Raw genomic sequence first — 17,322 nt, forward strand, 5'->3', positions numbered from 1 at the left:
TCCCTCGACGTGCTGACGGACCATAAGTTTCTGGCGGCGCGCGGGGCTCGCGGCTCGCGGCGGGCGGACACGTACGGGCTTATATATATTTCATAGGCGATCCCCGAAATGAAAACCGGTCCCGGTGCTTGGCCCGGCGATGCGCCCGCCGCGGATTAGGAACGAAGACCAACGAAAGCCCGGCGATGAGCGCGCGGCGCCGCGGCGCGCAGCTCGCGCAGCAGAACAAGGGAAACGATAATGGAACACGCGCCGGACATCTATGCAAACAACGCAAAACCTGTTCGCCCGGCCGGCGCGGCCCGGCGCGGCGCGGCCCGCCGCTAGAGGGCGCGGGGGAGGCGACTGTCCTGCGGGCCGAACTCGAACGACAACCGTTAATGGGCGTAGCGGGCGGGGCGGGGCGGGGCGGGGCGGGGGGCGGGGCGGCACCAGAGTGCGGCGGCAACTTTCCAAATTGGATGTGTCCTTCCATTCGCTTGCCTGGCGTTGCCTGGCCTGGCCGTCGGCCGGCCCGCAATCTAAGGGCCGCGGCCCGCCCGCCTGCCTGCCTGCCAGCCCCGTCTGCCCGCCAGATTGGACCCGTATCCGCCCCTACGCCCCGCCCCGCCACGCCTCGCCGCCGGGTAGGGGGTAGGAGTACGGGTGCTTCCGGCCGGCCGGGTGGTTCGGCCGTGGGTTGCTGCCGGAGCGACGCGTTGGCCGGCGCGCCTCTGCCCGGCACCGTCGCTGGGGACGCCGGGGGGACGCCGCCGGCCGCCAAAGGCACTGCACTGCAAAGGCAGGGCGTAATTGGCCGAGGGCACGGCAATCGTTGCGCCGTTCGGGGCGGAACGGGAGGGGGGGGGGGTGCAGGGCCGGCTGCTGCAATTTGGCGGCGGGATGGCTACTGCCGCTACCTCCGGGACGACGGCGACGCTCTTCTAGCGCTGCCGCATGCCGCCGCGCTGGGCAGCGTCCAAAGGCGCTCCAGGACGACGACGACGACGGCCGAAGCGGTGCGCCCGAGGTTGACTTTGGCCCTGTCCCACACATAATGGCGGCGCGGGTTGTAAAAATAATGTCGGAAACGAGAGGGCCTAAAAAAACACGGCGAGTGCGAGGGCGAGATATGTTTGTTTGCCGAGCGACAAGGACGGCCGCCGCGGCCCGGGCCTCCATTTTCGGGGCCGGGGTTGCCGGGGTCCTCGGGCGAAAAGATGAAAAGGGACTTTCGGGGTGGCCGCCTGTGTGGCCCTCGCCGCCGCCGACGTCACCACGGCTCATATTTGCCGAAGCTTTGCCGACCGCTGCAGAAATTCGACCAGTCTGCTAAAGGCCTCGCATCGCTTCGGCGACGCTGGCCGGCAGCTCGCCGTCGCCAAGAAGTCGCAACTCGTCGCGGAGCTCCACGACGGCGACGTGGCGCGGTCCTGGAGGTCCTGGGGGGGCGGGGGCGAGGCTAATAGAAGGAGACCGCCTTGGTCGCTGTGTCAACACGCGCGGTGCGGCGCGGTGCGGCGCGGTGAGCAAAGGGTTGGGTCATTACTCGGAATGGCTGTCGAGGGGCCTACCCCCACCACCCCCACACTGTGAGGCGTTCCTGGAGGCGGCCGTCGCGTCGTCATGCAAATCAATATGACCACGCAGTGACCACATGGTAAGGCTCCGTTCCAGTCGCTGGCCGCGGATTAGCCCGGCAGTAAAAAGGCGGAGTGGCACGGCCTGGCGGCGACAACGCCCTGCCTGGCCGCGACACGTGTTCCGGCCCGGTGGGCCCGCAGGCCGGACAAAGTCGGAGAGAGAGAGGAAATTATCGATCATGTCGCTGGTGTTATCTGGAGCCTGGAACGGAACACACGCCGCGGCCCGCTTACATTCCCTATTTTGTTTTTGGCCGCTGGCTCGGTCCGCGCTCTGCCCCGCGTTATCCCCCTGACACCGTGTAGCCCGTCGTTGTTGATGGATGCGCCCCTCTGGAATCCGCGCGTCGCGGCGCGTCGCCGTCGTCCGGAGTGTCCGCGGAGGGCGGTGGGGGCGTGGACGTGGAGTCCCCGGGACGAGTCGGACGGGACGGGATTGTACCATGATTGTACACTGGCACGGGCGGCCGGCCCGGGCGTCGCAGTAGGTGACCAGACGGCGATGTCTGCGCGCTGTCGGCGGCCGTCATCGGCGTGATCGTGGCCGCTCTCGCTCTCTCTCTCTCTCTCTCGCACTCCTGGCCGCCCCTCGGCCGGCCCATGATTAATGGATGCAAGTGGCAAAGTTTGCGCGGCTGGTGAGAAGGGGCGGGGGTGGGGGTGATGCCCTTATGATAAGCAGGGCCGCAAATTGCGGCGCCCCACGCGGTAGTGTGGGGCCCACACTGTGGGGCCGCGAGGCGAGGCGCGGTGCGTACAACGCGTGGAAGGTAGGCGATCTTGATTCTTTTTCCCATTCCGCCAGGAAGAGTGGTCGCCGTGGTGTGAGCACACTGTGAGCACAGCGCGCGCGTTGCATAGATGCCTCCAGGCTCCAGGCGAGGCTCCAGGCGCCCCCCGCGGCCAGGGCGCGGCAGCGTGGTCACTTCATTCCCGATTGGAGCGGTCAGCTGTCCGTCGGCTTGTCTGCGTCTCCGTCGCGCTCACGGGGCTCGCCTAGGGGTGCGAGAGAGACGGAGTGTGTTTCGTTCATTAGCGCGCGGACGAGGCGTCGGCCGCGCCGCTGGGGGGCGCCAGGCCGGTTTTCCTTTGATTCCGTTTTAATTTATTTATGGAGCCGCTTTTGTTTTTGGCGGGTATATTGGCGTCGTGGCGGCACGCCACTGGCTCGCGATGCCCCGGCCGCTGATTGCGCGCGGTGCTGGCCGCGGAGCTGGGCGCGCGCTTTGGCGTTTTGTCACTGTGAAATATGCTGCACGCTACGATACACATCGAGTCGTGACCGCTGAATTTATTTGGAAGCCCCACTTAAATCATCTCCTGGCTTTATGAATATTAAGCGGCTCGAGCGGAAGGGCCGGGGCGGGCCGGCCGGGCAGGACAACGAGTACGTGGTGCACCGTGTGCCGTACGGCGATGACCCTCCGTTTGAGCTTTTTTTTTTTTCATTTCTCTCTGGCCGTTGGTTGGTCGCTCGGTCCCGTTGCGTCTTTCACAACTTGTTCCAAGTTTTGGCCGTTGTTGGTGTGCCGCCGCGCCGCATGGGAACGTCGTGGCGCGGACGGCGGGCCGCGGCGGGCGTGACGGCCGAGTGGACCTGGAGTGGGACCTTTTCAGAAGGCGGTGAAAGGAGCCAATATGACCGCCGTCCTTCCACCGCGCAGCACAGCGCAGCCAGCACCCACCGCCCTCTAACCTTTTGCCGGGCAATATCACGACGCTCCTCCGGGATGCGCGCTGGCCAGCGGGGGGCGGGGCGGGGCGGCGGGGCGGGGCGGGGCGGGGCCGCTCGCCGCCACGCCGCGCCCTGCCTCGAGGGCCCGCCGACCGCCACTCGAACGGCGCGCTGGCGCTGCTTGCGCTGCTGGCGTACGGCGCGCACCTCCAGGATGACCTCTAAAGTAGTCTGGACCTGAAGCAGGGCCGCGATGATGGGGCCGAGTGTCGCGACAATCGCCGAGGCGCGCCGAGGCGAGGCGTTTCACGGGCCGAGCACGAACACGCCCTCGATTGTGCGGGCCGCGGCGGCCCGGCCGGCCAGTTCGACCCCCTGGCGCGCACTGCCGCGCGGCGTCGACGCTGATGACTGGCCGGCCGGCGACGGGACGGGCGGACTGGCGACGGGCCGACGGGTTGTTGTTGTCGGGGGTGCGATAAAAATCTGGCTTTCCTCTCAAATTCGAGATCCCGGAACGAATTTGTCCGCGGCGCGGCGCGGTGTGTCCATGGCGAATTGTGCTCCGCGGCGTCGGTCACGCCACGCCGGCCGGACCAGGACGCCGGCCAGCCGGCCAGGGCCGCGCGCCGGGCGGCGTGGGCGGAGTCCGCTCCGGCGAAAGGGGCCTGCGCCGCGACGCCCACGCCGTGGACGCGGACGGCGTCGCGGTGGCCGCGGCTGCCCCGGGCGCGGCGCTCGCGCGGTCCTCACACACTGACCGGCCGCGCGATTGCAAAGGCACCAGTGTACCGTACGCCGCGCCTTTTGTCCGGGCAGGGCGTCGTCGGCTGGCGGCGCAGCGGACTGATTCCGAGAGTCGTTTTCGTCGCTCTGTCTCGCTCGCGTCAATACGGGACGCCCCACGAGTGCGAGCGAGGCACAGCGACGAAAACGACTCTCGGAATGAGTGTGCTGGCGGTGTCGCTCGGCGCCGCCCACGCCGGGCAGGGCAGCAGGGCGTCGTCGAGTCGTCGGCGTGCTGACGAGCCGCGTCCAATCGGAGTGTCGCTGCTGGCCTCCTTGTCCGAGTCGGGGCCGAGCGCCGCGAAGCCGGGATGCTGATGACGATTGATCTGCACCGGGGCGCCCCCTGACCCGCGCGCCCTTCCCCCTCCAGGCCCTCCAGGCCCTCCAGGTGGGTCGCCCGGTCGGCCGATAACCGATAATTGTGCGATTGTGTGGTCGATGCTGATCGACCGTCCGTCCGTCCATCATGGTTCGTTACATTGCGACAGGCTGTGGTGGAAGTGCAGTAGTGTGTCCGCTGGCCGTCGGCTGGCCGTCGGCGGGCCTTTCCGGCCGCCCCGCCTTGGCGTGGGCGTCGTCCGCCAGCCCCGCGGGGCCGCGGCCCAGCGCGATTAGGCCGAGATGGCCGCCCACTGCGACCAAGGCCCGGCCTCGCCTCGCCGGGCAGCCCGGGCAGGCAGGCCCTTTATCTTTTTGCCGCGTTCCAATTTTTCGTCCGATTTGAACAGTCCGCCGGCGGCAGTGGCGGCGTGGCGGCGGCACAGGAAACGCGCGGATGGCGACGCGGGCCGCCCCGACCCGACCCGACCCGACGTGGACCCGGCGGCGTGGCGCAACGTCCGTCCCGGGGAGAATAAAAACGGGCGGCCGAAGTTGTGAGAAATGAAAGGAAGAAATCCGACGGCGGCGCTATGAAATGGAATTATGATCCACCGCGCCGCGCCGGGCCACTTCTGGATGTGAGTCGTCGCGGCGTGGGATGGGGGATGGGACGGCGCTCCGCGACGCCATGATGACATTTGGCTTGCACTTTCTTCGTTTCGCCGGCGAGACGTCGCGAACGCGGAAACAGGATCGAGTCGCGGCCTTGGTCGGGGCGGCTTGTCGTGCAGTGCTCGAGCTCAGCGATCCGCCTGGGTGCTGGATGCTGCAAGGCTGCGCTCCGCGGAGCGATTACAGGGTACTGGCGGGGCGGGCGGACGTGCAGCTGACGCACAGGAGCACGGCCTGGTCGGTCAAGCGACGCGATGCCGAAGATTCGGTTCATAGGTCACGGCGTCGTCACCAAAGGAGGGGGCCCCCCTGGCCGCGCGGCGCGGCGCGGCGACTCCGCGGCACGGCTCAGTGAACTCCGGCGGCGACGCGGTGAGGAGGAGGGCCCGGAGTCCGGAGGGTCGCCCGAGAAGCCACGGCCCATGGGGTGGCGGGGCCTAAGTGGAGGGGGCAGGGTCCCGGTCTGCGGGGGCACTGCCAGGGCACTGCCGGGGCACTGGCCGTCGCCTTTTTTCGCTTTTGCCCGCGCCCCATTTTTTCCCATTTCTCGCCGATACCATTCGGTTCATGACGTGGCAAGAGGCCCGGCCGCGGCCCGGCCGCACGACGCTGCGATAGCGGCTCCAGCACGACTATTTCTTTATTTTTCGTGTTTTTTTTTGCTGTATGCACGATTGCCCTCCGTGGGGGTCATTTCCGGTTAACAACTCGGTCCGCGACCACTCGGGTGGTGCAAGCCCGGCCGCGGCTCGCGCGCCCCGCCAGGCCGCCGGGCCGCCACCGCGGTGCGCCCGGATTCTCGAAAAACCATCGAGGCAGATAAAGGGAAATAGAATAACGCGCGGCGAAAAAACGGCGAAACGGCGCGGGGCTTCCGTCCTATCCGTCGGTTGGCGGCGGCGCGGCGGCCGGGGCAAGGTGGCGGACGGCGCCCCGGTGATGTAGCGACCCGACGTCCGGCCCGCGCCCCGCTGCAGACCCGGAGTCCTGCAGCTCCCCGCGCCAGGGCGGCACTGCACTGTGTGGCGCTGCAGCTGCACTTTGTCTGCGCGACGCGTTGGCGGACAGGTGGGATCGCCGCGGCGGGGGCCGACGGGGGCCGACGGGGCGGGGAGGGAAGTCCAGCGACGCGGAGCCTCGCCGGCGCCGGCGGTCCTTCGGCTCGGCTCCCGGTCCCAGACGGCCGGCCGGCGGCGGGCCGGCGACAAAAGGACGTCCCGCTCGCTTCCGAGAAGGGCGAGAACTAGCCACGCGTAGCCGCCATGACGACACCTTGGGTGGGTCGCGCCGTCCACCGGCAGCCGGGCCGCGTTACAAAAATAAAATCGGGTTTCGAATCGCAGGAAAAACGGAAGCTCACAGCGCAGTGCGGTCCGGCGGCTCGACCGGCTCCAGCTCGCTGCCAGCTTCGCCAGCTTCCACGAAGCGTCGCCGCGTTTTGTTCTATCTGATGCCGGGTCAGCATGATCCGAGTCCATTATTGCCCGCGCTGCCCGCGCCGCAGAGTTCGCCGTGTTTTTTTTTTCGGTCACGGCCTGCGGCGGACTGATTCCGAGAGTCGTTTTCGTCGCTCTGTCTCTCTCGCACCCACAGTGGATGCCCCATGAGTGCGAGAGAGACAGAGCGACGAAAATGCCTCTCGGAATCAGTCTGCCGCGCGGCCCGGTGGGGCATTAGAGGGAGAGGCGCCCGGAGCCCGGCCGGAGTCCGGAGTGCACACACGCGTCCCGCGCGCCCCGGAGGACTCCGGGAGGACTCCCGCATTCCCGGCCGCATGACCAGGGCACTCTTGGTGATAGCGCCGGACCGTGGCCCGGCCAGGTCGCCGATAAGAGGACGGGCCGCCGCCGGACGACGCCGGCCAGGAGCCTAAAAGCCGCGTGTCCCGGAGATTTCGGGCACGAAACAAGAAGCAGAGGACGACACGCCGAGTACGACCACGCGCTGATACGGCGACAGCCACCAACAAAGCCCCCTGATACGGCGGCCGTCCGGCGCGGGTTCGAGTACGGGCGGTGCCACCTCGTTTCTCTCGTTTTTGTTGTTTTATTTTCTGCACGGCAACAGAGCGAGTGTGTGTGTGTTGCACGCGGCGAATGGCTCCTGTTCGTCCGTGCAATCGTCTCGTTCATCTCTTCCTCCTCGACTCGCCAGTCTCGCCAGACTCGCCCAGGCTCGCCTAGTTTCCATAATTACGCCGCGCCGCTGCTCGTGTGAACACGTTGGTTTGACGAACTCCCTTCCCGCCCATTGTGCTCGCCGTGGCGGGGCGGGGTGGGGCGCGGCGGGGCGCGGCGGGGCGTCGCGGTCAGGTCCGGACCCATATGGGGCCGCGGGACCGCGCCTCGCGCCGTGCGCCGAGCAGGCCTAGGAGGCCAGGGGGCAATTTTACTCTTTCTTTCCCGTTCGGCCGGCCGGAGCGTGGCGTCGCGGTGACGAACCGAACGTTTCGAATTGACGTGCGGTCCGCGCGCCTCTTTTGGATGATTTATCTCGGGGCCTCACCGCCTGCTTGACCCCGAGGTGGCCGAGGGCTGCGCTGGCTGGCTGCGGTCCGCGGCGCCGCCACGACCGCCCCGCCGCAGCACCGCGGCACCGCCCGGCCCGATCCCAATTAACCCCGAAAGCCCCGCGTCACTCAGCCAGGACGCCGCCAGGACGCCGCCATGGAAACGGCGCGGCCCCGCGACCCCCGCCACGCCACGCCACGTGGACCAACTGTTGAATCGCTCCGCTCCGCTCGGTGTAGTACCTGTCCGCGGCTCCGCGGCACTGTGCACGTTGTTGGCGGACGTTGGCGGTAGGATTCTAGGATGTGGGAGTCACTGAGCCCTGTCTGGTTTTGCTCCTTGCAGCGCTGGCAGCGTGATCGGCGCGGTGTCCACACCAAGCTCAGGATGGAGACGCTCAGCGAGACGCAAGCCGTGCCCGCTGCACTGCCGGCTCTGCCGGCTCTGCCCCGCGAGGCCCAGGGCACCCAGGGCCCCGGCCCGGGGTCAGGGCCTTCGGGGCCAGGTCCGGGCGGACTGGGCGCCCCACTGGGTGCCCCGCTGGGTGCCCTCGGACCGCTGGCGCCCCTGGGCCCCCCGGGGGCGCCGCTCGGGGCCACCCTCGGGGCCGCGCTCGGGGCGTCGCTCGGGGCGCTCGCTCCGCGGGCCGCGTCCCCGCCGCCCGCCAGCCGCCGGCCCAGCGAGCCCCGCGTAAACTGCCGAATCAAAGCAGGTCGGCCACACTTCATTTTTACTTACTTATTCCTCTTTCTTGTTCTCGCCGCTCCGCCTCGGCCTGCCTCTGCCTGTTGTGCATGGGTGCTGTGTAGTGGACGTAGTGGACTGCTGCTGTGCTTGGCGGGCTTCGCGGTGCTTGGTCTGTGCGCTTTGCTGCGCTTTGTCGGGCTGGTGCTGGTTGGGGTGGTGGAGGTGGTGATGGTCGTGGTGCATGCTTGTCTTGTTGCAGCCGCAATGCACGCCGACGCGGACCCCTCTTACTTCGTATACCCGTGTAATTTGTGCAGTACGGTGCGCTGCGTTTCGCGGCGGCAGGGGCAGGCTCTGCCTGCCTTTGCCTGCTTTGGCCATTCACGACGCGGGAACCGTCGGGAACCGGTTGCTGCTGCGGCTTGCTGGCGTCGCAGCGGCGCGCCGCGTCGCGGTAGTGTCATCCGCACGAAGTCTATTACCGACAGAACGCAAATCAAATTGAAATAGCAGACGACGCAGGGCGTGGCGCGGCGTGGCGCGGCGTTGCGTCGGCCTGTGGCTGCGTGCGGCGCGCGTGTCGTCACGCCGCGGCGAGGTGCAGCACGGCCCCCACCACCACCACCACACTGTCACCACCACGACGAGCTTTCGTTTCTCCGCACGATGTAAATACTGCAGCGGGAAAAGCTTTTCGGCCGTCCCTAGACCGCGGCCGCGGCCCTGTGTCCGGGGGCCGAAGTGGCCGATCTGCATGCGAGACAAGGGCAAGGACCGCGGGGGGCGTCGCCGCGTCGCCGCCATGGCCGTCGAGGGGCCTAAGTGGTCCGGTCAGCCCGATACGGCCAATCCGCGGCCGTCTGCCGGCGAGCTGGCTAGGCTGGCGAAGCTTGGCGGAGCCTGGCGAAGCCATGGGCCAGTGGTCGTCGAAATCGGGCGCGCCGAATCGGTAAGAGGAGATGGCCGGAACGCCCCGCCACACCCCACCCCGCCACACCCCACCTCACCCCACCCCGCCCCGCCACGTCCCGGCGTCGTCCCGACGGCGGCACGGTCAACTTGGGACGAGCAGCATCAAGCACCAGCGCCCACGAGAAGAGCGACTCTTTTTTTTCAATTCCGGACAAGTTTGCGGACGTGAGCAGACGCCACCATCAGGTGGAGGGGGTGGATCCGGGGGCGGCTCCGGGGGGAGGGGGAGGGGGGTGACGCCGGACAGAAGCGGGTCCTGTGCACGGCCCAGTGGCGCTGCACTGCCGCCCATGCTGCTTCGCTGCTTCTCGTCGCCAAAGTCCCAAAACGCTCAAGCGACCACGGTGGCTGCGGCGGCGCGAAAAAATGGCGGAAGGAGTGAGTAGCCGCGACAGAGGAAAAAGAGAGGGGGGAGGGGGGGGGGCGATGACAAACGTCTGACTTTTTCGACAGAACAAAAGGTTTCTCTGCAGCACTGGCTGCTTGTGCTGGGCGAGGGTGACCGGTTGGTCGCACCGCTGAGCCGCGGCGTGGCGCGGCGTGGCGTGTGACGCGGACTGTCGACGCGAAATCCATCACAGCGCGACGCCGTGCCGTGCTTTATGGAGGAAGAAGTGGGGGGGGGGGAGTCCGCCAAGGGGTTGTTGGGATTGTCCGGAAGTCCGCGGTGGGGCAAGAAGGGCTGCCCAAGGGAACCATGACCCTTGCCGCGGTGGCGCCGCCGCGCGGACGCGACGTGGACCACAGTCGGGAACGTGAGGGGGTTCCGCGGAACACCGAGAGGGCCCCGGGAGTCAGGCACCACGTCGTCAGCCTTCTTCGCGTCGTGTCAGGCGGCCCCACCGCGGTGTGCCACTCGTCGGCGTGGAGGGGGCCGCGCCGGCCTCCCGGGCGTCGATGATAGTGGATCGAGAGCGGTTCTAATTGGTATGCACGTACAGTGTAGGCGCTGGGCCGGCGTCGCTCGGACAGCCGGACAGCCAATGGGCGGCGCTGGCCGCGGGCAGCCGGCCGGCCGATGTGCTGATTGGTCGCCGAGGCGCGGCGTGGCGCGGTGCGGCGTGGCGCGGCGCGGCCGACGTTAGGCCCCAGTAGCTCCGCGGCCGCGTGGTCGGCGTGCTCGCGTCCCTGGAAGCATGAGTGACGCGCGGTCCGAACCGGTTGGCGGTGCGTGGGCACTGTGGGCAGCCCGTGGGGCAGCGTGCCCGCCGCCCCGCCGCACTGCACGCCGTCAAGCCGCGTCTAATGAGATCTAAATCGGAGAATGTCGAGTTGACCTGCGCCACGTCCTCGCGCTGGTGCGGACGGCGGCACGGCGGCCAGGCTTAGCGATAACGCCCCTCGTCCTGAAGGGCGTTGAGGACGACCGGCGGGGCGGCAGGCACCGCGCAGTGCCCTTCAACCGTACCGCGGCTGGCTTGCTGACGGTGGCGGTGTTTGGTGTCCAGGATTTAACTTTGTTTTTCTCCCGACAGGTATGGAGGGCGCTACGGAGGACGACGAACTCAAGACGTACTGCGAGAAAATTCAGAAGCTGGACGTGAGCTCAACTAAGATTGAAGGTGAATTTTTGTATTTTTATTTTTTCTTTAACGATCTAACCTGATCGCTCACTAACACTCGTCGCGCGTGAAAATTGGCGCGTTTCCCGTCATTTCGATACCGAGGAGCGAACAGCGGACCGTTGCGGCGTGTGTACTGATCGTTATAGCAGTGCGCTGTCCAGTGCGCTGACCTGATCGCTGGAAGACCGGTGCCGTGCCGTTACTGTGACTCGAAGCGTGGGCGTGGGAGCGCTCCCGGACACAGGGGGCCCGGGGCGGGGCGCGGCGGGGAGGGGGGCTTGTCCGGTCAGCGTAGCACACGGCCCTGCAACTACATGACGAGGGCAGCGCGGCGCACAGTTTCTCGCAACACATTAGTGTTATTTCTCTCTCTACAAAAAATAAAATTAGAAAACAAAAAACTTTTTTTTCGCTTTGTGACGGCGCCCTTGAGCGGCGTCTTCTTGCGTCCGCGAATCTGTACCAGCACGGGCACTCCGCGGAGGCCGAGTCGCAGGCCGAGTCGCAGGTGCAGCCGGGATTCCGCCGACGACGGCGCGCAGCGGCACAGCGGCGCAGACGTAGGTAGAGAGATGTTTAATTTTTTCCCTGCTTTTTGATCCGCGAGCGCAGTGCTCTGCACACACGTGTCCGGCGGGTTGGCACACCTGCGTGGCGTACCGGCCGCGCGCGGTCGCCATTCCAGCGTAATGCGTGCGTAGTGGTGGCCCTGCAGGCCCTGCGGAATGTGACGTCACCGCGCACACGTGGCCGCCGTGGACGGCCAAAGCGCATTTTTGCGTCGTTTTATTTGCGGAGGGCTGGCGGCACTGCCTCGGCACTGCCGCGTCGTCGGCCAGCCGGCCGGCGCGGCGGCCGTGGGAATCGCGCTGGCGGCCAAGAACGCCGAGATCTCGGCAGGTTGACGACGCCGGACTCGGCGACGGCTTGATCCGCCACCCCGGCGCGCTGTGCGCCGTGAGTCCTCCACCCGTATCAGTGGACAAAAGGATAAGGCCCATAAAACAATGGCCGCCCGGTCGGGCCGGGCGCAGCGCGGCGCAGCGCGCAGCCAGGCAGTGCCGGCCTCGCCTCAGTGTCCCAGTAATCTGGTCGTAAAGCCCGTGCAAACACCAAACCAAATAGGCCAGGCCGGGGCCGGCAACCAGGCCGACGACTGCGTGACCGCGCGCCGCCTCTGCCCCGCGGTGGTTCCGTGTCCTCGGCGCGTCATCGCGGACGCGGCGCGCCGCCCCCGTGGCCCTGGGGGCCGTTGGGGCCGAGGGGTGGTTGCCGCCCGCCGCCCTCGCGTGATGGACCGACGTGTTTGGACGGCCGTGACGAGGCGCGCGCTGTTTGTCTTCTGGCTGTAAATCTGGGCTATTTGCGCGCGATAAGAGGCAGCAGGCAGCGGGTAGGTGCTCCTGGCTGGCGTCAAGAACGTACTCGCCGCGGCGTGGCGTGTTTGAACGCGGAGGCCCCGCTGGGGGTCCTGGACGCAGGACAGGCCGGGCGACGCCGGGCGCGGCAGGCAGGCTGTAAATAAAGGACTGATAAAGCCGTGGCGCGGGCCTCGCGGCCGTCGTGCAGTCGGCCCGTCGCTCCGTCTCTCTCGCGCCCGTACGGGACGCGCCATGAGTGCAAGGGAGACAGAGCGACGAAAAGGACTCTCGGAATCAGTGTGCTGCCCCACCGGCTCTGCGGAGCGCGGAGGCCACCGTGTCGCCGTCGTGATGAAACGTGTGCAAACGAACGACGGGCCGAGCCGCGGCGCCGCGGACTACGCGTGCACGGCGTCGGCGCCCTCCCCCGCCGCACCACGCCAAGCCACGCCACGTCGCGGAGCTAATTAGAAACTTTGGACAATCGGACAATGCCAATGCCTCTGGTCCGGCCGGACTCGGCTGTCTATCTGGCCGGCGGTGCGCACCGGCGGACGCCAGCCGACTCATTCCGAGCTCGCTCTCGTCGCCCCGTCTCCCTCGCACCTCCGCGCGACGCGTCCGTCAGGCCGTCGGTGCGAGAGGGACAGAGTGACGGAAGCGCCGTTCAGCCGCCAGTCGAACTCGGCCGACAAATAACGCGCGCCACTAGCGAAAGTTTTGCGCTTAGCTCATCTGGTGGCGGCAAAAGGGACAATGGCGGGGTGGGGGGGGGGGGAGGGGAGGCACTCTTTATTACGCAGTTTGCCGGGCCGTTCGTTCATTATGTAGGGACCTGAAGCTGGGCTTGGCTCGCGTCGGCCGGTCGGCCGGTCGGCGAGGGTAGGGTCGGGACGGGAGGACATTATTTTCGTTTTGTGCTGAATATTCGAGTCCGGCGTGGCGCGGCGTGGCGCGGCGGAGTGTAGGGCCGGTGCGCGATAGCGGAAGCGGGCGTGGCCGCGCGCCCGGCGAGCAGGACCACGTAGTACACGACGGCCGACGGCACGCCGACGGCGGCGTCACCACCGCGGCGACACGGTGCCGGCACCGCGCCCGCCGGCTGCGCTTGTCACAAGGCACGGCTTTGACGGCGGCGCGGCGGCGCGGGCCCGCTATCTGCTGGACGGACACATGTGCGTCCTGTGTTGTCCGCGCTCCGCGCACGGGTACGCTACACTGTTCACCGATGCCGAAACTTTTTGACGAATAACCGCCGCGCCGCGCCTCGCGCTGGGCCGCAAGCCGAGTCATTACTGCAGCAAACGTTGTGCAGTCTGGGAGAAAGGTGCGGGGAGGGGGAGGGAGGATGTATGGAATGACCCATATCTCATCTCATTCGCGCTGGACGCCCCTCTCCCTTCTCTCTCTCTCTCTCTCTCTCTCTCTCTCTCTCTCTCTCTCTCTCTCTCTCTCTCCGCGGCGCATAAATCGCTTTGGACGTTAAATAAGGCGTCCGTCCGCCTCGGGACCTGTGTGCGCGCTGCGCTGTCTCTCTCGCACTCATGGCACGCCCCCTATGGGTGCGAGAGAGACAGAGCGACGAACGCGACCCTCGGAATCAGTCTTGCTGGGCGCTGGGCCTCCTTCGGCGAATTTAAATTGCCTCGGTGTCGTTTCCTTTTTGGTGGCACGCGGCAAACCTCGCGGCTCTGGGCTGCCTGTGCCTCTCCGTCGCCATGCAGCAGCGATACTGTACCGGCCGCTCCCCTCCCCTCGGGGCAGTACACTGGCGGGCCCCTTTTTGCGCCATGCCGCTCGGTGCGCGTCCGTCCCTGGATGGGCCTCTTCCGAGCGATTTGTCGTTCGGTCTCTCTCGCACCCGTACGGAGAGCGCTGCGAATGCGACTGCGACAGACCGATGAAACGACTCTAACGCAGCCGCCGCAGCTGTGTCGGCCCGGTGTCCTTTGAGGACCCCGAGGACCTGCTGCCGGAGTGCCGGACCCTCCCGAGGCTGGTGGCGCCATCCCGCGCCACCGCCACCGGCAGCGTCCCGTGTCGGGCGGCCCGACAGGCCCGACGCGCTCCCCCGGCCACACGCAGTCCCCCCCCCCCCCCTCCCCGGGCCAAATCGGCACGTTGCGACCAGGCCTTGCCTTGGCTTTGCCAGGGTGGGCCAGGCGATGGCATGGCGATGGCATGGCGATGGCCAGGTCAGCAAGGCCTGCTGCACTTTGCGCTCCACAGGCCGGCCAGGCCGGCGCGGTGTGGCGCGGCACAGCAAGGGCACCACCTCGTCGTAAAGCAATAAACAGGATGGCCAGCGCAGCCAGCGCAGCGCACCGACTCCAAACAGCGCTCTCGTCGCTCTGTCTCTCTCGCACTCGAGGGGCGGTCCGTTAGGGTGCGAGAGAGACAGAGACAGCCTCGCAACGGCCGGACAGGTCCGAGCGCAGGCCCGCCGCCACGCCTAGCTCGTAAAACCCCCGTAGATGCGCCGGCAGTGCCGGCACTGTGGCCGAATCCCCTTGTGTTCATTCTGCGCGTCGGCCGATATGAAAGACAAAGGCGGAGAGGCAAATTCGGCACCAAGGGACAAGTCGGCAAGTCCGAGCCGGCAGCGCAGCGCCGGCACGGCGGCCGTTGTTGGTCTTGACTGTGCAAGGCGAGCCGCCGCCGCGCCGCCGGGCTGGCTGGCTGGCTGGCTGGCTGGCTGGCTGGCTGGCCGGTCGGCCGAGCGGCGGTGTTTGTTTTGGTCCCTATTTCCGCGTTTTGACGACCGTCCGCCAAGTGGACCAGGAGGGCGACGGGGGCCGTCCCTAAATCAAGTCGCGGCCACGCGCACACTCACCTGCAGCACTACATTGTCGCGCTGAAAAAAAGAAGTGAGAGGAGAGACAAAAAACGGAGGAAGGGTTGTTGACGACCCGGAGCCATCCAACCTTTCCCGTCCCCGGCCTCATTTGCATACAACCGTGGCCGTATTTATATTCCGAAATAACGTTATCTTGTTGTTGCTGTTGTTGTTGTCGCGTGCCCCGCCGTAATTGTGATGTGTGATTTCGGCGCTCTGTGTCGCCCAGTCGGCCTGCGGACTGTGGCTCCGTCTCTCTCGCGCTCATGGGACGCCCCGTAGTGGTGCGAGAGAGACGGGGTCGGCGCAGCATGAATGGGGGCTCTGGAATGAATGATGGGCGAAAGGGGGGCATTACATATTATTCTGTCGCGGTGCGTCGGTACACCGTCAGTACGTACACGGCGCCGACGACGACCCGGGCGGCCACCGCACCGTGCCGCACCGCGCCGGCCGGTGTCCGCCAAAGTGGCGGCGGGGCCACGGCGGGCCTGGGCGGCCTGGACGCGGGCCAAAAGGGGCAGACCGAAAAGCCAAAAAGAAGCCGAGAGGCTGCTAAAGAGAGGAAGGAACGGATTCCGCAGCGAGGCTCTTTCCCTCCTCATCGCACTTTCCTCATACAGTCCGTCCCGTCGCCGCCGAGACGCAAACATTATAAAGGAGGAGGGACTCGTCAAAATCCCGGCGTGCAGCAGCAGCGGTCCGGCATGGAAAGCTACTCGTTTGTGTGTGTGTGTCTGTGTGTGCGTGTGTGTGTACGCGCGCACCTCACAGTTTTACTGCGGTGAGTACACTCTTTGGCTCGCGATGTGGCACCACGCCCCGTCAACATATCGGCTGCGCACGGTGCAGGCCGTCTACTACACCTCCCCTCCTCTCCCCTGGCGACCCAGGCTGACCTCTGTCCGAGGCCCACGCGGCATACGGACGGGGTACGTACGCGGCCCGAGAGCGACCAACGCCCCGGAGACGGGCCGGGCCATCGCGGCGGTTCGCGTGCGCGCTGTGGCGCGCCTTGCCACCCCGCACGTCCACTCAGGCGTCGGCCGTTTGGCGGCTCGCGGGGCGTTTTTAGTGGCGTTTCGCCGTAAAGCAGTGTGGTGTCCTGTTGCTCGCGGCTGCGTGCGCGGTGCGCGTCGCGGGGCGCCCCTCCCGGACGCCCTTCCCGTCGCACAGTGGGCCAGGCGACCGGCGGCGGCGGCCGAAACTCTAGACGCGTTTTGGGCTCCAGGGTCGCTGAAAAGGACTCGAACTGAACGTGTGACCCCGCCAATGGATTGCCCTTGGAACGAGGAATCCATTGGTGGGGCCACACGTTCGGTTTGAGTCCCACTGAGACTCTGGAGCTGAACACGCGTCTTGCCCGCCCCCACCGGCCTTCCCTGCGCCTCGCCCGCCTCGCCTCTCGGACGCGGCCGCGGATTTCGGCCGCGGTAATGAGCTCCCCGACGTGCGCGGCAGTGCAGTGGGTGATTAATCCGCATCGCCAGTGATTATAATCCAATTTTGCACGTGCTGTTTGCATCTCGGAGCTCCGAAATTCCCGTCTCTCTTTGTTTTCTTCTTGTTTTTCTGGTGGCGTGGCTTGGTGCGGCGAGTGCGGCAGAGATGGAACACCGCGAGGCCGCCGCGTGGAGTTCAGAGGGCCAATCAGCCCGCGATCCATCTCGGACTAGACCAATCCGGCGGCGCGCCGAGAGGAGCAGGAGACTCGCGTAACGCGGCCTGCCCTCCCGGCGGACTTACGGTGGTGTAGACCCTGCCCTGCCCGCCGACGCGCGGCTCATATGTCTCGCCGACTGATTGGCCCGATCCATTGGGGGGAGTGAGAGAGAGGCCCGTCGTTATGGTCGCTGCTGCTGTCCGAAAACACTGACCGGCCGCGCCGATGGGCGGTGATGATGGCGGCGAGAAATTCACCGAGGGCGTTCTTACGGGTCGAACGCCAGGGGATCGATTCTCGATTCCGGCGCCGTTGACGCGCTGGTCGAGGGCCTCGCGGGGCCGCCGCCGCTGCCTCGGTTCGTTACCGGCTTCTTTACACTGGAAAATCAATCGGCGCCACTTGGTGTCCGCCGCCCTGCTGCTTAGGGCGTCGCGGCGGCCGTGCTGGCACAGTGCTGGCGGTCTTGGAGGCGGGCAGCGTCGTCGTCATTTTGCGCTCGTAAACCAGGGCGAAAATTAGCGGGCCGCCAAAGGGTCCAAAGGGCCCAAAGCGTCGGGAGGGCCAGGGCGTTCAGCAGCCAACTCCCCGAGCCGATAAATTGTTTGCCGGTCAGCCACACTGTGCAGCCGCACGAGGTGAGGAGGCT

General features: G+C 66.9%; 1 protein-coding gene across 4 annotated transcripts in view; it reads left to right on the top strand.

The window, feature by feature from the left end:
* LOC117649354 (B-cell lymphoma/leukemia 11A-like) overlaps nt 1-17,322 on the top strand; it is a 151,063-nt gene that overhangs the window by 74,183 nt on the left and 59,558 nt on the right. For 3 of the 4 annotated variants that reach the window (XM_034392016.1, XM_034392018.1, XM_034392015.1), the window contains exon 2: nt 10,724-10,810. In XM_034392016.1, the coding sequence (XP_034247907.1) occupies nt 10,724-10,810 (87 nt within the window). Of the gene's footprint in view, nt 1-8,240; nt 8,302-10,723; nt 10,811-17,322 lie in introns of those variants that run through there. The other variant, XM_034392017.1, reaches the window with a different exon arrangement.

Source organism: Thrips palmi, unplaced genomic scaffold (genome assembly GCF_012932325.1).
Source record: "Thrips palmi isolate BJ-2018 unplaced genomic scaffold, TpBJ-2018v1 HiC_scaffold_4, whole genome shotgun sequence".
NCBI lineage: Eukaryota > Metazoa > Arthropoda > Insecta > Thysanoptera > Thripidae > Thrips > Thrips palmi.